This window comes from Saccopteryx leptura, chromosome 8, assembly GCF_036850995.1.
Source record: "Saccopteryx leptura isolate mSacLep1 chromosome 8, mSacLep1_pri_phased_curated, whole genome shotgun sequence".
Taxonomy (NCBI): domain Eukaryota; kingdom Metazoa; phylum Chordata; class Mammalia; order Chiroptera; family Emballonuridae; genus Saccopteryx; species Saccopteryx leptura.
In genome coordinates this window covers 41,851,057-41,870,442 of record NC_089510.1, presented here as the reverse complement: position 1 = coordinate 41,870,442, position 19,386 = coordinate 41,851,057, and the positions used below count along the sequence as shown (strand labels likewise).

Here is a 19,386-nt window from a genome sequence, read left to right as displayed (position 1 = left end):
ACTTCTGGAAAAATAATTATTACTAACACTTTCATTTAGATGCTTCATGTATTTTTTCATGGAATGACGTTATCCATAATTTTCTAAACGGCTTTAAAAATGCTTTACTGTATTGCTAAAAATTGCTCACATCAACACATATTTATATATTTACAACAGTGGGTTCCAAACTGTTCTTAGGAATTGTCTTATGAGCCACCTCTAGAGCCCTTAATGGGAGGTCCTTATGTTCTACCACATACCCTTACTTACCGCAATTCTGCTCTTTATTTATTTGATTTCTACAAAAGATTTTGTTGGGGAAAGAATACTACTGCCAAAAATGAGAAAACAACTGATTTAATATGTGAATATAATACCATTTTCGTGACGATAACAATAAAGGCTCACTTCTAATCTAAAATATTTTCTAAAGCCTAGTAACATGGGACAACATGTTTTTTACTATTTGACAGGCCACTGGCCGGTTTGCTCAGTGGTGGAGCGTTGGCCTGGATTATTTTAATCTATATTTCTTGGATTACTGATGAGACAGACAAGGTTTTATACATTTAGTGGTCATTTGTGTCTGTGGCAGCCTTTCTTTGCAGACCAGAAAATTTTAAAGCGTGGCCCTTAAACCCTACTTTATCTCTAACGTATTTAGCTCATGCTTCTTCCACATCCTCTAGTTCAAGAGCGCTCTGATCTCAAACACCCACTGCTCACCAGAAACCCCATCTCCCTGCCCTCCACTCTTGGTAATGATCACAAATCCTCCCCCACTGATAACATAGAATATTTCTTTTCTGGGGCTCCGTTATCTATCCATGGCCCCACCCCAAACATACAATGTCTAAAGACATCTTTATTTATTTTTTCCTGGCTCAGAGGGAAAAGGCTTTTCAAAATTTAAGTTTACTCCTGTACCTAAGAACCTGACCCAGTCCTTGCTATCTCCTCAGGACGTGGCCTGCTACTTGGCCAATAGCTGATGTTCAAGTAGTTTGTTGAATAAATAATGGGTCTTGCTCCACCAATTCCCTCCCCTTCATCTCTTTAGTATGTCCTTCTTCTCTCACCCTTTTGGCTCTTTTCCCTTAGCCTATAGATGCGATCAAATAATTTCCTGTCTGTGATGTTCAATGTGTTAGATGTGACCAAATAATTTCCTGTCTGTGATGTTCAAAGTGTCAGTTTGGCTAGGCTCTAGTACCCAGCTATTCAATTTCTTTCAATACATCTCTTTAAAATTATATATGTATATATATATTTATATTCTATATAAGATATATATTTTTATTATTTAAATATATATATAATTTTATATGTATCTTCTACTGGTTCCTTTTGACTGGCGGAACCCTGATACACTATCCTGCTTGATCCTGCATCTCATTATTATCATATAAACTGTCTTCCCATCACACCTAAGCTTTTAAAGCATCCTATATTAACCATCTCTACTTCCTCTCTTTGCAGTCACCCTCTGAGCTATAGTGCCATTTATTCATCTGGTGAATCAGGCAGATTCTTGTGGACATCCCATGGGCAATCTCAAACTCAGTATATCAAAAGTTATTTTATTATTCTTGCTTAATTCTGTTTATTTGAATGCTATCTCTCAAACTTAAGGTAAAACTCTAAAAGTCATACTAGATAACAAAATATCTAAATACTAGACATCTAAGTAATCATATTGTCCATCTTCAGTGCCAATGTTTGCATTCAGGCCCTCATGATGCCCTACCTAAGCTTTTGTAATAGACTACCTTACCTCCAACCTCATATTCTTTAAATCTGTTCTCCAGCATGCTCTTCCTTTGATGCAAAGTGACTGAAATTGCCCTGCCGAAGACACAGTGACTCCTTTATAGCCTATAGCAAGGGGTCCCCAATATCAACCATCATCACAAGGAGCTTTTAAAAACCACAGATTAGAACCTTACTCAGACCTAATAAATACAAATTTCCAAAGTGGGGCTTGTAAAACTATTTTTAAAAGCTATCCAGATAATTCTGATCTGCCTGGGTTTGGAAATCACCAGTCTTCAGGGAAAAATCCAAATTCTGCCCATGATCTGATATCTCTATTCCCAGCTTCATCCTCAGTATACATCATGCTCCAGCAATACTGATCCAGCACTAGTGAGTCTTCCAACCATGTTGGTTAACACCTGACTGCCAGGAAGGTCCTTCTTCCCATCTGCCTGGGAACATCCTATTCATCCTTCAAAAACTCTATTCAAGCACCATCCAGTATCTTATTCTCATGAAACTGTACACATTAAATATGTGCGGTTCTTTGTGTATCAGTTATACCTCAGTCAAGCTGTTAAAATTTACATAGGTCCTACTACATGCCAGGCTCTGAGCAAAGCACTGAGATATAAAGATCAGTAAGTTATACTGAGAGTACTTACTGCCTTCAGCAAACTCACACGCCATTGGAGATGGAGACATACAAATATACAAATCAATACAATGAAGTGAGGTAAATTTTTGCGAGAGTTTGCAGTAAGTTGAATAATGTCCCCCTCCAATAATGTCCACATCCTAATACCCACAGTCTGTGAATATATTACTTTATATTGCAAAAACAGATTTTGTAGATATGATTAAGTTAAAATTTTTGAGATGGGGAGGTTAGCCCATTATTTTGATGGGGTCAATGAAACCACTAGGGTCGTTTTAAGAGGTAGGCAGGCAGGAGGGTGAGCGAGAGGATGGAAGGAGACTGAAGATGCTATGCTACTGATTTTGAAAATGGAGGATAGAGACATAAGCCAAGAAATGCAGGTGGCCGTTAGAAGCTGGAAAAAGCAAGGAAGTGAATTCTACACTAAAGCTTCCAGAAGGAAACAGCCCTGCTGATTTTAGACCAGTGAGATTGATTTTTTTACTTCTGACCTTCAAAAATGTAATATAATGACTGTATTATTATTTTAAATGACACATTTGTTGTAATTTGTTATAGCAGCAACAGAAAGCAAGTAAAGAGGCCAACACAAGGCATGGCAGTAGTAGGTAAAGTGGTCTCTATATCAAGTTACAGAGTGAGGAAGGAATGTTCAGGAAGAATTACCTAGAAGTGATGACCCCACAGCTGAGGAGGGGAGATTGTGTGTCAGGAGAATGGTCCAGTAGAGAAGTTAGTGAGTGCAAGGCGCACACACGAAGCATGGGAAGTGTTTTAACAAGGCAATGTTACTTGTAATAAACAAAGTGTCAACAGTATTAATTCTGGTACGTGTTTGTATGCCACACACTGTTCTAACACATTTACTGCTCCGTGAGGCAGACACTATTACTGTCTTCCTTTTACTGTAAGGATATTAAGGTTTGGAGGAGGTAAGTAACTTTCTTGAGATCACAGAGCCAGTAAACGGGAAGAGCTCCAATTAGAACCTTGGCCGTGTGTCTCCAAAACCCACTAACTGCCTCTCTAATACATTACCATAGGAGCCTTAACTACTTCAATAACGTGGCATTAGTGTGGTTGAAGATAAATGAACAAATAGAAAGACAATGACGCCAGGATCAGCAGAGCTTGGAACATCTAGTCTTAGATACTGAGGCTGTAATTGACAGAAAGTCAGCCAACTTACAAGTTTCTTTGATGTGATTGCGGTTTTGCAATTGCTCAAGACAGAGGAGCCTGGACTATCTCAAGTAAATCACTCCTGTAATTACCCAGTCCACACTTTGCATAATCCTCTTTATTTCATTTCTTCCTTTTCTCCTAATGTCTGAGGTAGAGTTACGGGTGCATGCAGCAACTGAAATCTGGGCCCCAGTTTCCACGTCTATAACGCCTTGAAGTACTGTAGCTCCAAGGTTGGTCTTGCCTTAAAATCCCCTGCGGTAAGCATACAGAAAACGCAGAATCCTCGCCCCAACCCCGAGATTTAGATTAGTAGCGGGATGAGGCTTTTTACCTCAAAACTCTCCCATGATGCTGACACACGTCCATTGGTGCCCACTTGGGTCCTTGCCAGTTCAGTGTTTGGTCCACGATTCCGGAAAAACCTTCCTGCGCCCCGCCCCTCGCCTCCTCTCGCCCCACCTCCCGCCCCTCGCCTCGCCCCGCCCCTCGCCTCCCGCCCCGCCCTTCGCCCCGCCCCGCCCCCCGCTTCCCGCTCCCATGCTTGTTCTCATCTCCCCTCCTTCCGGGGTTCCACTGGTCCCGCCCTGCTCTGCCTCTGCCAGCCCCACTCGCAAGATGGCTGCGCTGCTGCAGTTCCCGGAGCCGTGGAACCGCGTGAGAATCCCCAAGGCGGGGAGCCGTAGCTCAGTGACAGTCCAGGATCCCGGCGCGACCCTGGGTGAGTGAGGCGCCCGGCCGGCTGGCTGGCGTTTTCGGAGGCGGGGTCCGCCGGGCGGCGCACGTGCGTGGGGGGCGGGGCCTCCTGAGCCGAGGCGCGAGGAAGGGGCGCGGAACAGGCTGCGGGGAACCTGGGCTCGGTTTGCCCGAGAGTCTTGGAGGGTCTGCGGCTTCAGATCCCCTCCCTGAGCCCAGTGTTGGAGCGACCCAGCCCCGGGGCCCAGCCCGGGGCAGAGAGGGCGGAGAAAGGCGGGCGCGGCGAGCGTCACAGAAAATGCTGCCTCCGCACCCGTGTTCGCTCAGGCCACCGGGAGCCCTGCTCACCCTCAGCCCCTTTCCTGACTGCTGCCTCCCGGCAGCTGGGGGAGTCCTTTAGGCCCTCTGGACTTGAAAGGCGATCTATCCAGGCCCCTGGTTCCTCATTTGTAAAATGGGGTTAGTCCTCCCTTACCCATCACGGATTGTTGAGAGCATCAGTGCTTTTTTTATTTTTATTTTTTTGTAATATCCAACAAATTACGATATATACTTACAGCAGTCAATCTAGAATTTTAAATGTCCTGCTCTATGATTACCCTCTGTGACTCTAGTTCCTCATATACCTAGAAGCTACCTAGTACGTACCTGGCATACAATAGGCACTCAAGCAATGCATGCAAAATGAATGATTGCATAATACTGTTTGGAAGACACAGAAATTTAAAATTTAATCTGTCAAACACCAATCTTTATAGTTGAAAACACTTGAAAAAAGGCATTTGGCAGAATATATGATAGCAGGTTTAATAATTTCTTTTAATTTTTCAATTACAGTTGACATACAGTATTAGTTTCAGGTGTACACATGGTGATTAGACATTTGTGGAATGATCACCCTGTACCTCTAGTTTTACCAATGTATGATGGTATTGTTATTTTTAGGCAGTGGAGGTAGTTGGAGTTTGGCCAGGTGCCTTAAATTTGAATTCTGGCTCTTCTCTTTGCTGGTAATTGTCATTGTCTAACCGATCTCTTTTCAAACTTTTTCATCTCATGGCATACATAAACTAATTACTAAAATTGTGCAGCACACCAAAAAATATTATTTTTTTATCTATCTGACAAAAATAATAGGTGAAATTTTGATTGATACACACTGGGTGGTTATCATGTTAGCTGTTTTCATTTTTATTATTTGGCAGGGGTCATCAACCTTTTTATACCTACTGCCCACTTTTGTATCTCTCTTAGTAGTAAAATTTTCTAACCGCCCACCGGTTCCACAGTAATGGGGATTTATAAAGTAGGGAAGTAACTTTACTTTATAAAATTTATAAAGCAGAGTTACAGCAAGTTAAAGCATATAATAATAGTTACTTACCAAGTACTTTATGTCAGATTTTCGCTAAGTTTGGCAGAATAAATCTTTATAAAACAACTTACTATAGTTAAATCTATCTTTTTATTTATACTTTGGTTACTCCGCTACCGCCCACCATGAAAGCTGGAACACCCACTAGTGGGTGGTAGGGACCAGGTTGACTACCACTGGATGGGAAAAGCGGTCAGTGCCCCTGACTAAATACAGGTAGTTGGGTAGTGCACATTTTAAAAATTCTTGAAGCACACTGGTTGAAAATCTTTGGTCTAACCGTTCCTCTCCTCATCTCATTTTCAAAGGGGGTTAAAACAGTACCTACCTCTTAAGGCTGTTTTGAGGAATGAAAGAGTTAATGTTATAGGTAAAGCATTTAGAAGAGTGCCTAATACTGTAAATACTTAAATGATAGTTATTAATATTAAAAGCATTTAACCCATGTAATCATCACATCCTCCTCCATATCCATCCGTCCTTAGCAGTTTACAGATTATCTTCCTTCTTCCTCTCTTCAGAAATTCCTTAACAGGATTCCTATCAGGGGTGGAAGTTCACTGATGTACTCTCTATCCCCAAGGCAAGCCATTCTGGCTTCAAGTAGTTGGGACAAAAGCAAGTTCCACATGTTGTGTAGAAATAATGCCTTTGTGTCACTTCCATGTAGGATTCTAGTGCTATGCTTAGAGCCATACAGAACATACAGCGTTTCCCACTTTGAAGTGGTTACCTCCTGCTGAGTGTTCACTCAGGCATTCATCCAGTAACTTCCAGTTGCCATGCTAGTTGCTCTTCTCTTAATATATTCTTATTTTAAAGTGGTACCCACATACAGTATCTTTGACTTTTAAGAGCATTAATTTATCCATTCTGTCTTGCTTTTGTGCATAACAAAATTGAGGATTTAGAGAAGTATATAACATATGCTACACCTTCAAGGTACTTACTTAAGGTTTAAGTGTGCACCAAATGACTGATACAAAGTATTCCTATGAAAGATTATGAAATCATGATAAAATGTGATGTAAAGATATACATACTTATTTAATAGACATTCTCTTGCTTTCTGGACTTCATATCATCTGTCACCACTTTCCAACTTCTCACATACCTAGAATCATTAGTTACGTCTTTCCAGTTAAGACTGATTATGTATTTGTTCTTGATTGCTTTAAAACAGCGACTTTCAACCAGTGTGCTGTAAGAATTTTTAAAACGTGGAATACTTATTTAGTCAGGGGCACTGACCTCTCTTCCCGTCAAGTAAAAAAAAAAAAATGACAACAGCCAACACAATAGCCATTTGGTGTGAATGAATAAAAAAAATATGTATTTTTTGTCAGATTGGCAAAAAATATATTCTTTGGTGTGCTGCAGAATTTTAGTATTTAGTTTATGTATGCCTCCAGATAAAAAGGTTGAAAATCACTGCTTTAAAACAAATATGGGCCTGACCTGTGGTGGCGCAGTGGATAAAGTATCAACCTGAATTGCCAAGGTCGCCGGTTCAAAACCCTGGGCTTGCCTGGTCAGGGCACGTATGGGAATTGATGCTTCCTGCTCCTCTCCCTTTCTTTATCTCTCTCTCCTTCTTTTTCTCTTTCTCTTCTTCTCTCTCTCTAAAAATGAATAAATAAAATCTAAAAAAAAAATTAAATATGGAAAGATGCTTCTTTCATTTGTATCTTGATATAATACACTCCGTGCTGAACTATATATTATTCTTATTAAAGTTCTCTGTTTTAGACCTTTGCGTTGCAGCTGTAATTAAAGAATGCTGTCTTCTTACACTGTCACTGAAGAATCAAACCTTAGATGCAGAAACGGATGTGTTATGTGCAGTCCTTTACAGTAATCACAACAGACTGGGCCACCACAAGCCCCATTTGGCCCTCAAACAGGTAAGGAGGAAGCCCTGCTGTGTTTGAGACTCAACATGTTTACTTTATGAAGATGGAGATCACACTACTACTTAATATTTTGTTATTTATAGAAACTGAGTAAAGTACTTGTGACTTATAAGAACTTAAACTCTTTCCCAGTCCTGTCTGGGAGGTAATTTTTATGAAAAGTTTTCTTCATTTTACACAATCTATAATAAATTACAATGCCATTTCCTAACTCAAAGATAAGTGATATGATCAAGACAAAGTACCGGATTAAGAAATAATTTCCTGGGCATAATCAAATACCTAAAATCACAAAAAGAACAAAGTTGTAGTTTATTTATTGTGGAGTATATAATCTAATTGGTAATATATTACAGTCAACGGGTATATAACAAATTATGTGAAATGGCTTAGTGTAATTTTTGGAGTTTAAGACAAAATTGGGCCCTTCAATTTAGGGGCTACACCAAAGAATAGAGCCCCCTACACTGGGTTCTTTATATTCTCATTCACTGATTCACTTTCTTAATTCTGCAAGTATTTTTTGTAACTTTCTATGTCAGACATTGTGCATAGTGTACAGGGAAGAAAAAGACACAGTCTCTAAACTTACAGGTTCATGCTCTCTGGTTAATTTTCTACTCCCATTACTTATGGTAAAAAGATGAAGATTTCTTCATCAGAGAAAGATCTGGGATCATGGTCTCTCCCTAAGTGTTCGTGTCTGGGCAGCTTTTTATCTCCTTCTGAGTCTTTGGTTCTAAACCAAACTCATCTCAGGTTGAACAAATTTCTCCAGGATTCCAAGTTGTAATTATCCAGTTAGAAAAATTTGGTGTTTTATTTTTTCTGCTTCTTCCTTTTATTATATACATATGAATTTGAGCTGTTCTTCCCCTTTCAGGTTGAACAATGTTTAAAACGTTTGAAAAACATGAATTTGGAGGGTTCAATTCAAGATCTGTCTGAGTTGTTTTCTTCCAGGTAAGTGGTCCAGTTGCTCTGTGGTGGGAGCTCTGTCATGCTGGGATCTCCCTCTGGTTTTCTTCTGCTTAGTGTTGGAATGTAACTACATTATACCTCAGCTGTACAAATTTTGTTTAATAAGGGGCACCTGGTACTTGTGGTAACCTTCCTTTGTTGGCTTGTAGGAGGGACTGGGGTGACTTGAAATCTGGAAAATTATAAGATAATATTGAAACATCAGTGTCTGTAAACTCCAGTAAGTCATCATTGAGCATAACTACCTCAAGTTGAACTTAAAGCAATTTGAGAAAACTATCTAAGTGCTTTATATTTTTCTTTTTTTTTTTTTTTTTCATTTTTCTGAAGCTGGAAACAGGGAGAGACAGTCAGACAGACTCCCGCATGCGCCCCACCGGGATCCACCCGGCACGCCCACCAGGGGCGACGCTCTGCCCACCAGGGGGCGATGCTCTGCCCATCCTGGGCGTCGCCATGTTGCGACCAGAGCCACTCCAGCGCCTGAGGCAGAGGCCACAGAGCCATCCCCAGCGCCCGGGCCATCTTTGCTCCAATGGAGCCTCGGCTGCGGGAGGGGAAGAGAGAGACAGGGAGGAAAGCGCGGCAGAGGGGTGGAGAAGCAAATGGGCGCTTCTCCTGTGTGCCCTGGCCGGGAATCGAACCCGGGTCCTCCGCACGCTAGGCCTACGCTCTACCGCTGAGCCAACTGGCCAGGGCCTAAGTGCTTTATATTTAATGATGAAAGTAATGTCCCTTTCTGTTTTGTCAAGTGAAAATCAGCCTGTAACTACCAAAGCGTGTGTCATCCCCAGCCAGCCAGTGGTGGAACTGGTGTTGATGAAGATTTTGGGAGCCTGCAAGTTACTACTTCGCTTGCTGGACTGTTGCTGCAAGACATTTCTGTATCCTTGAGTCAAATGAAATACCTTCTCAGTTGGAATTGTTTGGATAAATTTAGTAGTATTTCTGTTTGAAAGCTAGGGGGTTCTATAGGAGTTAAAACCTATGGGGATTTAAAAATGTTGCTTCTTGGCCTCCTTTACTCAGGAATTGCCTGTTACAACCATTGCCGGAGACTGCCTGTTTCTCGCTAGTATTTATTATCCTGAGGACATTGACAGACATTCTTAATCTTAGAAACTAAACCTTAGAAACAAGCAAAGAAAAAAAGGAAAAAAAGTGAAAGTTAAAAAAATACAACTAAACCTTAGAAACTGAATTTAATAGTGAGCAGAGTGAATATTTATTTTTAGGTTTCCAAATGCTGTACATAGAGCAGGTTTTAAGGCTTTAATTCCTCAAGAAAATCCTATTTCCAGTCTAGTTCTTTCATAAATGTAACTTAGAAAATCCAAATTATTTTGGTTTTGTTTTCCGACTTTAACTTAATTCTCTAGCTTGACTGTGAAACACTTAGGTTTGCAAGAATTCATTATTTTAAACCTTGTTATCGTTGGGCTGGTGAGCAGATTATGGTATGTATGTACACACCTTCAACATCCTTCATTTCTTTTTCATCTCTAACTCAGCTCGGGTTTCTCACTGGTTTTCATATTTGTTTTCCCATGTGTTGCTTATGTTGCAGGAGTTGTTTCATTAGATCTGAGTTTATGTGGGGTGGATTTGGAGACTAACTGTTGAGGTATGTCAAAAGATTAGGCTTTAAATCTGAAGCCAGGAGATCACCTCAACACCAAACAATTCAAAACTGGATTCCTAGGATCAATATCTGGAATAATAAAAAATGGCTGCTGTAATCATACAGCAACTACTAGCCCATTTAAAATGAAGGTATTCCTGGGAAGGTTGTATCACTTGACTCTTTTTGCCTCTATGTTTCTAACTGTTAATGGCAATGACCTTCCTTATGTGCTCCAGACTCTTCTTGTCCACCTGGAACACCACGGAACACCATTTTTTTTTCCTTTTTACTAAACACCTTTACTGCTTAATTAACTAGAGCCATTCTGTGTCTTGCAAACACGAATTGTAACGAAGAGCCAGCTCCTGCTCTAGGGCTCAAATGCATGGTGACTGGAAAGAAACCCCCCTGGTTTTTAAGGTGTGGGTAAAGAACACTAGTAGTAGCTGCAAACCAGAGACCTCTTGTATATCTCATTATATATTTTGAAACTTATTTGATGGATAATGGGACTGGGAATCGGCCCATATTTGTAAAGAGACCTGTTTTGGGCCATTTTAGACAACTGAGATGGTTATATCTAATCTGAATTAAAACTAAAAACGAACAAAAATTCTGTCTTTGAAGAGATTAAAAGCCTTGTATGGAAGTCTAAACCTGGACATCTTAAATATTTCCAATATTGTTTTTTATTCTGCTAATTCTTAGAGGTAACAATGTTAAAATTACTAATTATGTTAGTTTACAATGAAAATAACTATTATAACAATAATACATGCTAATTTTAAGAAATTTTAAAAAGTAGAAAACAAAGAACCTGAAGTCTACCTAAAATCTCACCACCTAGAACAAGGGTCGGGAACCTATGGCTCGCGAGCCAGATGTGGCTCTTTTGATGGCTGCATCTGGCTCACAGACGAATCATTAATAAAAAAAATAACATTAAAAATATAAAACATTCTCATGTATTACAATTCATTCATTTCCTGCTGCTCATGTTCATGGTTGCGGGTGGCTGGAGCCAACCACAGCTGTCCTCTGGGACAACACCAAATTTTTATTGGATAATGTGTAATGTACATGGGTCATTGTATGGCTCTCATGGAATTACATTTTACAATATGTGGTGTTCATGGCTCTCTCAGCCAAAAAGGTTCCCGACCCCTGACCTAGAATAAGCCTAGAGAAAAATTATGACTTCAATGCACATTCTTTGAGACAGCTTTCTGTCTCATACTTTATTTAGTTTTAAGAAACATTTTATATTTGGGTTTTTCTGTTAAGGCTAGCCTGATCTGGCTATTTGCAAATATGTGCTATAGTGTTTTTTATCTGTAGTGGCAGATTGATAAGCATTTATTTTCAGCTTTGAATTATTGTGGTTATCATATCATCTGCAAATTGTAATTACTGGTTAATTCATAAGCTCCTATTTCTTTTTCTAGGGTTCTCTATAAAGGTGTTTTTAAAAGGCTGATTTCTTTATATGAGCCACTGTTTGAATTGCTTCAAGAGATCTCTAGGATTCAACCATTGCCTTACTTCAGAGATTTTACCTTTCCTTCTGATATTGTTGAATTTTTAGGAGAGCCATATTTTGAGGTCTTTAAGAAAAAAATGCCTACAGCTTCTGCAGCTAAAGGAGTAACTAAATTGTTAAATAAACTGTTCTTAACAAAAGAGCAGTCACTGAAGTGCAATGAAGAAACTTCACTTAGAATATCCAAAAAAGCTGAACAAATGAAGATCAATATACAGAATAATGTGGATCTTGGACAGCCAATAAAGAATAAGAAAATCTTCACAGGTAATGCTTTGATATAGCATATACTAAAAAAAAAATGTTGAAAATACAATATAATCATAGATTGTGCAGAAAGAAATCCCATACCTTTTAATTTTAACTCACATTGATTATCTTTAGAGAGGTATGGTAATATAAGCTTGAGCATTTAAAGTTGTTTCTATTGTTTCATCATTCTTGCTTCCTTTACCTTTTTTTATAGTAATTTGGGAAGAAATGTTATCATGCTCTTAAGAATTTGATTTGAAAATAGTATGCCTAAGTTTTTGTATTTGATCTTTCCATCTCCACAGAAAAGTCATCAGAATTGGATGTGAGGGCTTTCTGCAAACAGCTGAAATACAAAGCTATTCAGGTTTGACTTATTTTAATATAGCTTACGATTTCTGCTAATGTATAGAGTAGATGCCACTTACCAAGAACAGAGATCAGATCTTCTGTTTTCAGTCCCTAGGCCTAAGCTTAGTACCATCTCAGTCTCGGTCTGTGCTTCTGAGTGGAGGTACTCCAAAGGATTTTAGTGCAACTATTGATAGTTAATAGAATACCTTAAGAAACATATTATTAAGAGTTTTGCTCAAATTTTAAAGTGACCTTAGGATCCATTGTAGGTGTGGATTACACTGTAGCTTAAGTTTCAGTTTGCAGACAGATAGAAGTGCTTTGGGTCCTGGCTTTGGTTTGTGCTAGCTGTGTGAGTATGTAAGTTTCTTGACCCGCCCCTGCCTCTGTTTTCTAACAGTATGCACCTCATGGGGTTGTGGTATTCTCAATGCATGTAAAGCGTTAGCATAGTCAGCAGTATGGTAGACACTTAGCCAGTGTTGGATGTTATTATCTACTTTCAGCATCATTATCATCATCCTCATCCTTTGTCATGAGGCTTCTGTTTCTTCCTGTCAGGGTTCAGTCTTGAACATGATTCCTCTTAGTGTCTGTAAATTCTGCTTGTTCTGGACCTAACAATCGATGTCAGTGTCACCCTCTTTCATCTGGTAACTATTTGACTTCTGTTACCCTTTGTCTTCTCAAAATTGTTTTTTTCTGGTTTGCTTCATTGGTTATTTCTTCCATTCTATTTAATAAATCTTAGTCATTTCTAATAAGTCGGTGCTTTCCTGAACATTTATAAGGCTTCCAGCCTTCATTTACATTATGTGTAATTCATGAGTTCCAGAGCAAGGGGGAATAATAATAATAATATATACTTATAATACTGCATTTACTCTTTACCAGAAACATTTTAACTCCTAAGCCTCACACAGATGGTGAGATAGGTGCTGTTGTTACTGTTTACCTATTTCATGTGAGAACACTGAGGCACAGAAAGGGCAGAAACTTGCTCAGGCTACACAGAAGATATGGGGTGGAGCTGGGATTTCAATGCAGGCAGCTCGGTTTTATATAGTCTTTGTTCTTAACAATTTACACTACTCCCCAAAATAGTTTTGTCAGCTCCTTTAAGAACTGGGGCTCTGTGTGACCTTTGAAACTTCTGTCATCTGTGTACCTATTCCTAGGTTTTGAAGTTGGTTGGTCAGCATCTTATTCATGACTATTACTACCCCATTTTTAGCAATTAGCACTAATGTGCTTAGTTTGCTTTTAGGTAAGACTTCTTTACCTGATCACCAACACAGGGCACTGATAGGTCTCTACTTTTATATTTTCTACTATTTTTTTTACATTCTTGAGGATAAGAAATTTGGAAGGGAAGCTTGAGTAAAGGATGGAAGAAGACCTATTAGGTAGCATATTTTCATAAACAGTAAAAGTTGGGAAAACTCAGAATTGACTTGCTATGGAAAGATGGATTGAAGAGACAGGTACCACAACAGAAGATGGTTGAGTTGGAATTGGAAATGCTACTCAGTAAGCGTTTTTAACAGATGTTCAGCAATTATCTGTCTTCCTGTGTTTCCAGGGTACAGAAATAAGTGAAAAACAAGTTGTGGTAGTCCAGAAGTATAGAGAAAATAGCTCTTCAGTGTTTTCTCCCCCCACCAGATAGGATTTGACCAACATTTAATCGTGGAGTTTTATTCTTATAGGCAGGTAAAAGAGACATGTTAGAATATTTACATCATTTCCCATGTATAACTGAATTCAGCTATAGATGGGATCTATTATAGCACAGAGAGGGAAAGAATCTTGTTAGAAGCAATTAAAGTCTTTTTTAGGACAAAAGGAAAGTACAGTGAGTTTTAAAAAGTTTTTTTTTTAAGATAGATTTTTAAATTTTGATAGTCTGTGAGTCAATTTTTCTGTTATATATTTACAGTTCAGTAACAAACTGTGTATTTCTCTCACCTTTCCATGTTTCAGGAGGCCAGTTTTGAGTTTAAACATCCTCAATCCCAACTAAAGGCAACCAAACATTCTTCTCAGAAAGTGATAGGAACGTCCTGTGCCAAAAGATTTGTGCAAAGATTCCAAGAGGCTAAGACTTTCACGCAACTTTCTGAAGGAATCCAAAAGGCAATTCTGTGGTGCAAGAGCAAAAAACTCAAGTCTCAGGCTTCCTTTCTGGGCAACAAACTCCTTAAAAGTAACCGTCTTAAACATGTGGAAGCTCAAGGTTATAGGTAGGTAGAGTATTACAAAAATATCTGGCAAAAGTATCTACCATATATTCAAGTCAGCTTTCTTTAAAATGGGATGTCCAGTAGCCTGAGGAAGGTAAAAGTGGTATCTACTCAAAGTGGAATTTAGTTTGCTGCTTTTGTTAGGCAAAATTATGTCACAAGGAGGAGTAAAGTAAACTTGGTTAATTGGATTAATTCATTTATACTCTTTACCATTCCATCTGTTTATTCAGAAGCATTAGAAGTGTCTGGGAATACAATAGTGTGTAAGACAGACTTAATCCTCAGAGCTCTAGCATTAGTAGGAAAGACGGCCAGTGTGCCCACAGCTTCAGTGCAGCAGGAGAGTGTGAGAGCTGAAGAAGAAGGTGCCTGCCTTCTACAAGGGCACACGCCAGACTCCGAGGTCAGGGCCGGGTAATGCTTGTTCACAGGGGCTGGACTCTCCATGAACTGGTTTCTTCCCTTCCTGTGATTTCTTACATTCACAGAACTGCTTAAGGATGGCTATCTTTGATTGTGAGTCAGTCATTATCGCTTGAAATAATACATGAAATTAGACACTTCAGGGTTTTCTTTTTAATTGAAAAACAACAGATGTCCATGATAACATTATCAGTCACAAATGGCTATAAAGATCCTTAGTCCCCCTTCACAGAGGCAGCCATTCTGAATGGATCCTTCAAGAAATATTCTGTATCCACCATAACTTTTATTTTCATTTATTGATTTTTAGAAAGTGAAGAAGGGAGAGAGAGAAACATTGACCTATTTGTTCCACTTACTTATGCATTCATTGACTGATTCTTGTATATGCCCTGACTGGGGATTGAACCTGCAATCTTGGCATATCATGACCTAATTTCTTATCATAGTTATAGACATAGATATATATATTCAGGACTTGACAATGGTTCCCATGGATGAATCACTTTGTCTAAAATTTGTTAAAATTTCTTTTAAAAGGTATGGAAAAGATACTCCCATTTTAGTAAATTTGATAGTGAGGGTTTTGTAAGAAGTTTTGATTAAGATCTAGGGGAGAAATTAAGTATTCCTAAGGAATAAATTGTTAGAAGGGTTTTACATTGGGATCTCCAAAAGGCCTGTTAGCCTTCGAAAAAGGATTTTTCTCAGGGTGGAAACTCAGCCTGAGATGGAGGGAATTGTTCTGTTCAAGACTGGGTTTAATGTTGGGGTAAATGAGGCCAAGTTGTTAATCATTAAAAGTTAATGAGAAGGATAATAACACCCTGGGGTTTATTTGGTTAAACCATTATTTTGTACCTCACAAAAATATAGTGCTCCTTCATCCTGTCCTGTTTCAGTTTCAGTAATGTACAGTTTAAATCTACTTAGTGCCCACAGTCACTGTGGGGTGGGCAGTACTATTCCTATTTATATAGATGAGGAAATACTGTAAAGGATTTTGTTCAGGGTGTTGGAGACCCAGAAGTTAATTGAGATCCTGATTCTTCTGTTTTCATTCTCTCTCTTTCCATTTCAGTAGGGAAATATATTTACCCTCTCCGCACTTAAATCACCGCTTATATTAAGACAAGAAGGCAGTTTGGAAACACAGATCATGAATTACTATTACAATGGGCTTCCACAAAAGTCTATACTTGTTTAAAAAGGAAGAGGGAGGGTGTTGAGGCAGGAAGTGCAGACCCATCCTAATCCTTCTGGAGTCTGACTCACAAGCAGGGAGGCAGTCGGGTACCGACGTGCTTTGTAGCAGTGCACCCTGTTCAGAAGCAGAACACCTAAAGTAATCAGCTATCTGAGTTCTGAATTCCCAAACTTGATATCTCAATCACAAATTACATAGCTCAAGTCTGTCAATTCGTCTGTGACAGAAGCCCTGTGCTCTCATTATTATATAAACTCCTTCATTTTTATTCCTTTTTTCTTATTGGTTTACTGCTACACTAAGTTGTTTATCCAGAAATGGACTAATGCACCCTCACAGATACTTTGTTTCTATTTGAGATATATCCTTTCCTCAGTTCTACTCCTATTAATTACATTATGAAAAGATTAGTAATTATCGGGGAAAAGCACTGTTTAGCTACCTTGCTAAGCAGTTTTAGGAGTTACTTTACTTGTGGAACATAGTGGGTTCACCTTTGCCTACAACGTGAACGAGGGGGCTGTGCTCCGAGAGCACAGCTTTGGGTTGAAGCTCCTATTTCCTTATCGTTCTTCATGATTCTGGGAAGTGCACAGTCATGGGACTTAGATAAAATGTATATATTTTTGTTGGAAGTTGGCAAAGAGATGTTAAAAGTAGTTTTTGAGAATGTTTTCTCTGCATTTTAACAATATCAGATTTTTCCTTTCTCTCTCTCCCTTACAGCTTGCCCAGGAAACTAGAGTGTGTAAAAGCATCTCTGTGCAACTGCCTTCTTCGTGGCTCAGACAGCAAAACTTCAAAGCGTCACCTGAGACTAAGACGATCACAGAGTACATTTTTACTGAGACAGAGAAAACCACAGAGCAAGTGGCAGTCAATTCTTTTAAAGGAAACTCAGCAGTCCCTTAAAGGGACGCAGAGCTCTACAGATACTAGTCAACGGAGACTCGCACACTGTGCGGTCCTTAGAACTCAGCTCTACCCTAACAGCAAGCAACTCCTGAGTAACAGAGTTACAAATCCTGTCATACAAACTAAGGAGAAAGAAAACCATGGAAATCCTACGGGAAGCAATGAAAACAAAACTGATCCATGGACCATGATGCAAATAAATAAACATAATACATCAGGAATCATTAAGGAGACAGATGACATTGATGACATTTTTGCTTTAATGGGAGTTTAGATGCTCATGTGTGAGACTGCTAAGTGATTAGCAAACCAGTCCAGTGTTCAGCTGTTTAAGTGCAACTCTCCAGAGCTGGAAGATCTGAAAGCACCACTTGGACTCAAAGGAGCTGATTTAGTGCAACACTGTATAGCAGTTTATTTCAGTTCAATAAACATTTAGAGCAGCTTTGTGTAATTTAATCAAGTGTTTGACTATTAAATAGTCTAAATTGACTAAATGTCATGTTAAGATGAAAAAAAAAAAACTATCACATCTTGCCCTTGAAAAGCAGATGTAATAATTCCTTCCCTTACTGAAACTGGTAGGTCCATGAAGAACAGTACTTTTATGATCTACCAGGGAATTAAGACCTGCATAATTAGGTCTGTAAAAATCTACTCTGTGCCTTAAGATAAATGGGAAACGGAGGTGGGGAGTAGCAAGGAAGCACCCAAAAGGCCACTTGGGCCTATTTGCTCTGTTATAGGTAAGTCTGCTTCTGAACACCATGGTTGGTTTGCAGCTTCTAATGGTAGTGCTGTCTTGTTTATATTAATATTGAACTCAAGGTTGTGCTGGCTTGAGCAGGGGTCACTCAGTCTGCTGTAGCCTCTTGGTCAAGGCACATGTGAGAAAGCAATCACTGAACAACTAAGATGCCGCAAGGAAGAATTGATGCTTCTTATCTCTCTCCTTTCCTGTCTGTCTCTATTTGTCTCTCTTTCTGTCTCGCAAAATATAGGGACTCAGAAAAAGATAAATTATAGGCATACATATGAGCATTTATCTTCAACCTACCTATCAGTGCTTGACAGAAAATTCCTTTTTTACTCCATTTTAATACTCCATTTATACATATAAATATATATTTATATAATAGATATTTCTTTAAAAGATAAAGCCCAATAAATAACCTTATCTACACAGTAGTAAATAGGTTTCATCTTACAGACTTCTGTATGCTGCTCTTGTCAGCTTGTTAAAATAGGAAAAACTGCTAGTGTCTATTGTAACGAATGGTATAATTCAATCATTTACAAACCTTTTTTCCCCAGGCACAAATTCATTCTTGCTTTGAAAGATGTAGATTTTAAAGCTGAACTGATCCCAACATCCTCTGCAAATTCTAGATACAAAACATTTAAAACAATGTCGAAATGTTAGGTTTAACTCCAGCTGGCATAAAAATGTTGAGTCTTCAGCTCAACTAGACACCATCAGTCTTAAGGTTGCCTGTTATATTTGCTATAAAGCATCTCAACAGATGGATTCCAGAATAGGTCACAGCGCTGTGAAAAGAAAAGAAAAATTATTTTCTTCCTTACTTCAGAGGCAGTAATAGATCTGAATTCATCTAACTTGAATAAACTGTTTATAAACTCTGAGACCCACGTGTGAAACAGACATCTTAATTTCTCTTACCTTTCTCCCCCAGCTTCCTGTGGTATTCAAAATCTTGTGGTCGACACTGTCTGACTTATTTCCTTCATGATTCTAAAACTTCCACCACCTAGTATTTTGTTTATTTGTCAGACTAAAAGTTGTTTTTGTTTTTTCATGGAGTATAATTGACAACATTGTATTAGTTTCAAGTGTACAACATAATGGTTCAATATTTGTATATACTGCAAAATGATCACAATAAGTCTAGTTAACAGGTTACTATACATGACTATAATTTTTTTTTTCTTGTGATGAAGACTTTTAAGATCTACTCTTAGTAACTTTCAAATATGCAATACAATATTAACTACAGTCACCATGATGTATATTACATCCAGGACTTATTTTACAACTATAAGTTTGTACCTTTTGACCCCCTTTCCCCATTTCTCCCATCACCCACCCCCACCTCGGGCAAACACCAAACTCTTCACTGCATCTATGAGGTTGGTATTTTGTTGTTTAAATTACACATATAAATGACATCATACGGTGTTTGTCTTTCATTTATTTCACTTAGCATAATGCCGTCAAAGTCCAATTTGCATTTCTGTAAATGGACAAGATTTCATTCT

General features: G+C 38.8%; 2 protein-coding genes across 3 annotated transcripts in view; one reads left to right on the top strand and one right to left on the bottom strand.

Moving 5' to 3' along the window:
• Window positions 1-4,155: 4,155 nt before the first annotated feature.
• On the top strand, window positions 4,156-17,501 carry NEPRO (nucleolus and neural progenitor protein). Its single transcript, XM_066346954.1, has 9 exons — window positions 4,156-4,304; window positions 7,404-7,558; window positions 8,451-8,530; window positions 9,301-9,432; window positions 9,928-10,005; window positions 11,618-11,979; window positions 12,270-12,331; window positions 14,302-14,561; window positions 16,921-17,501. The coding sequence occupies exons 1-9, from the start codon at window positions 4,202-4,204 to the stop codon at window positions 17,381-17,383; spliced, it is 1,695 nt and encodes a 564-aa protein (XP_066203051.1). The 5' UTR covers window positions 4,156-4,201; the 3' UTR covers window positions 17,384-17,501.
• Window positions 14,387-19,386, bottom strand: part of GTPBP8 (GTP binding protein 8 (putative)) — a 20,066-nt gene continuing 15,066 nt past the window's right edge. Inside the window, exons 6-7 of one of the 2 annotated variants that reach the window (XR_010746778.1) lie at window positions 18,411-18,657; window positions 14,387-14,460 (exon numbers count right to left, since the gene is read on the bottom strand). Coding sequence is in view for 1 of the 2 variants with exons in the window: in XM_066346955.1 (XP_066203052.1) it covers window positions 18,576-18,657 (82 nt within the window). In the remaining variant the exon portion in view is untranslated. Of the gene's footprint in view, window positions 14,461-17,621; window positions 18,658-19,386 lie in introns of those variants that run through there. The other variant, XM_066346955.1, reaches the window with a different exon arrangement.

What these genes read in the sequence shown, in the direction of transcription:
- NEPRO (XM_066346954.1), top strand. Translation starts at nt 4,202, where the DNA reads ATGGCTGCGCTGCTGCAGTTCCCGGAGCCGTGGAACCGCGTGAGAATC. An exon ending in GAATAAGAAAATCTTCACAG is followed by an intron (nt 11,980 to 12,269) that starts GTAATGCTTTGA and finishes CCATCTCCACAG; the next exon opens with AAAAGTCATCAGAATTGGAT. An exon ending in TGAAATACAAAGCTATTCAG is followed by an intron (nt 12,332 to 14,301) that starts GTTTGACTTATT and finishes TCCATGTTTCAG; the next exon opens with GAGGCCAGTTTTGAGTTTAA.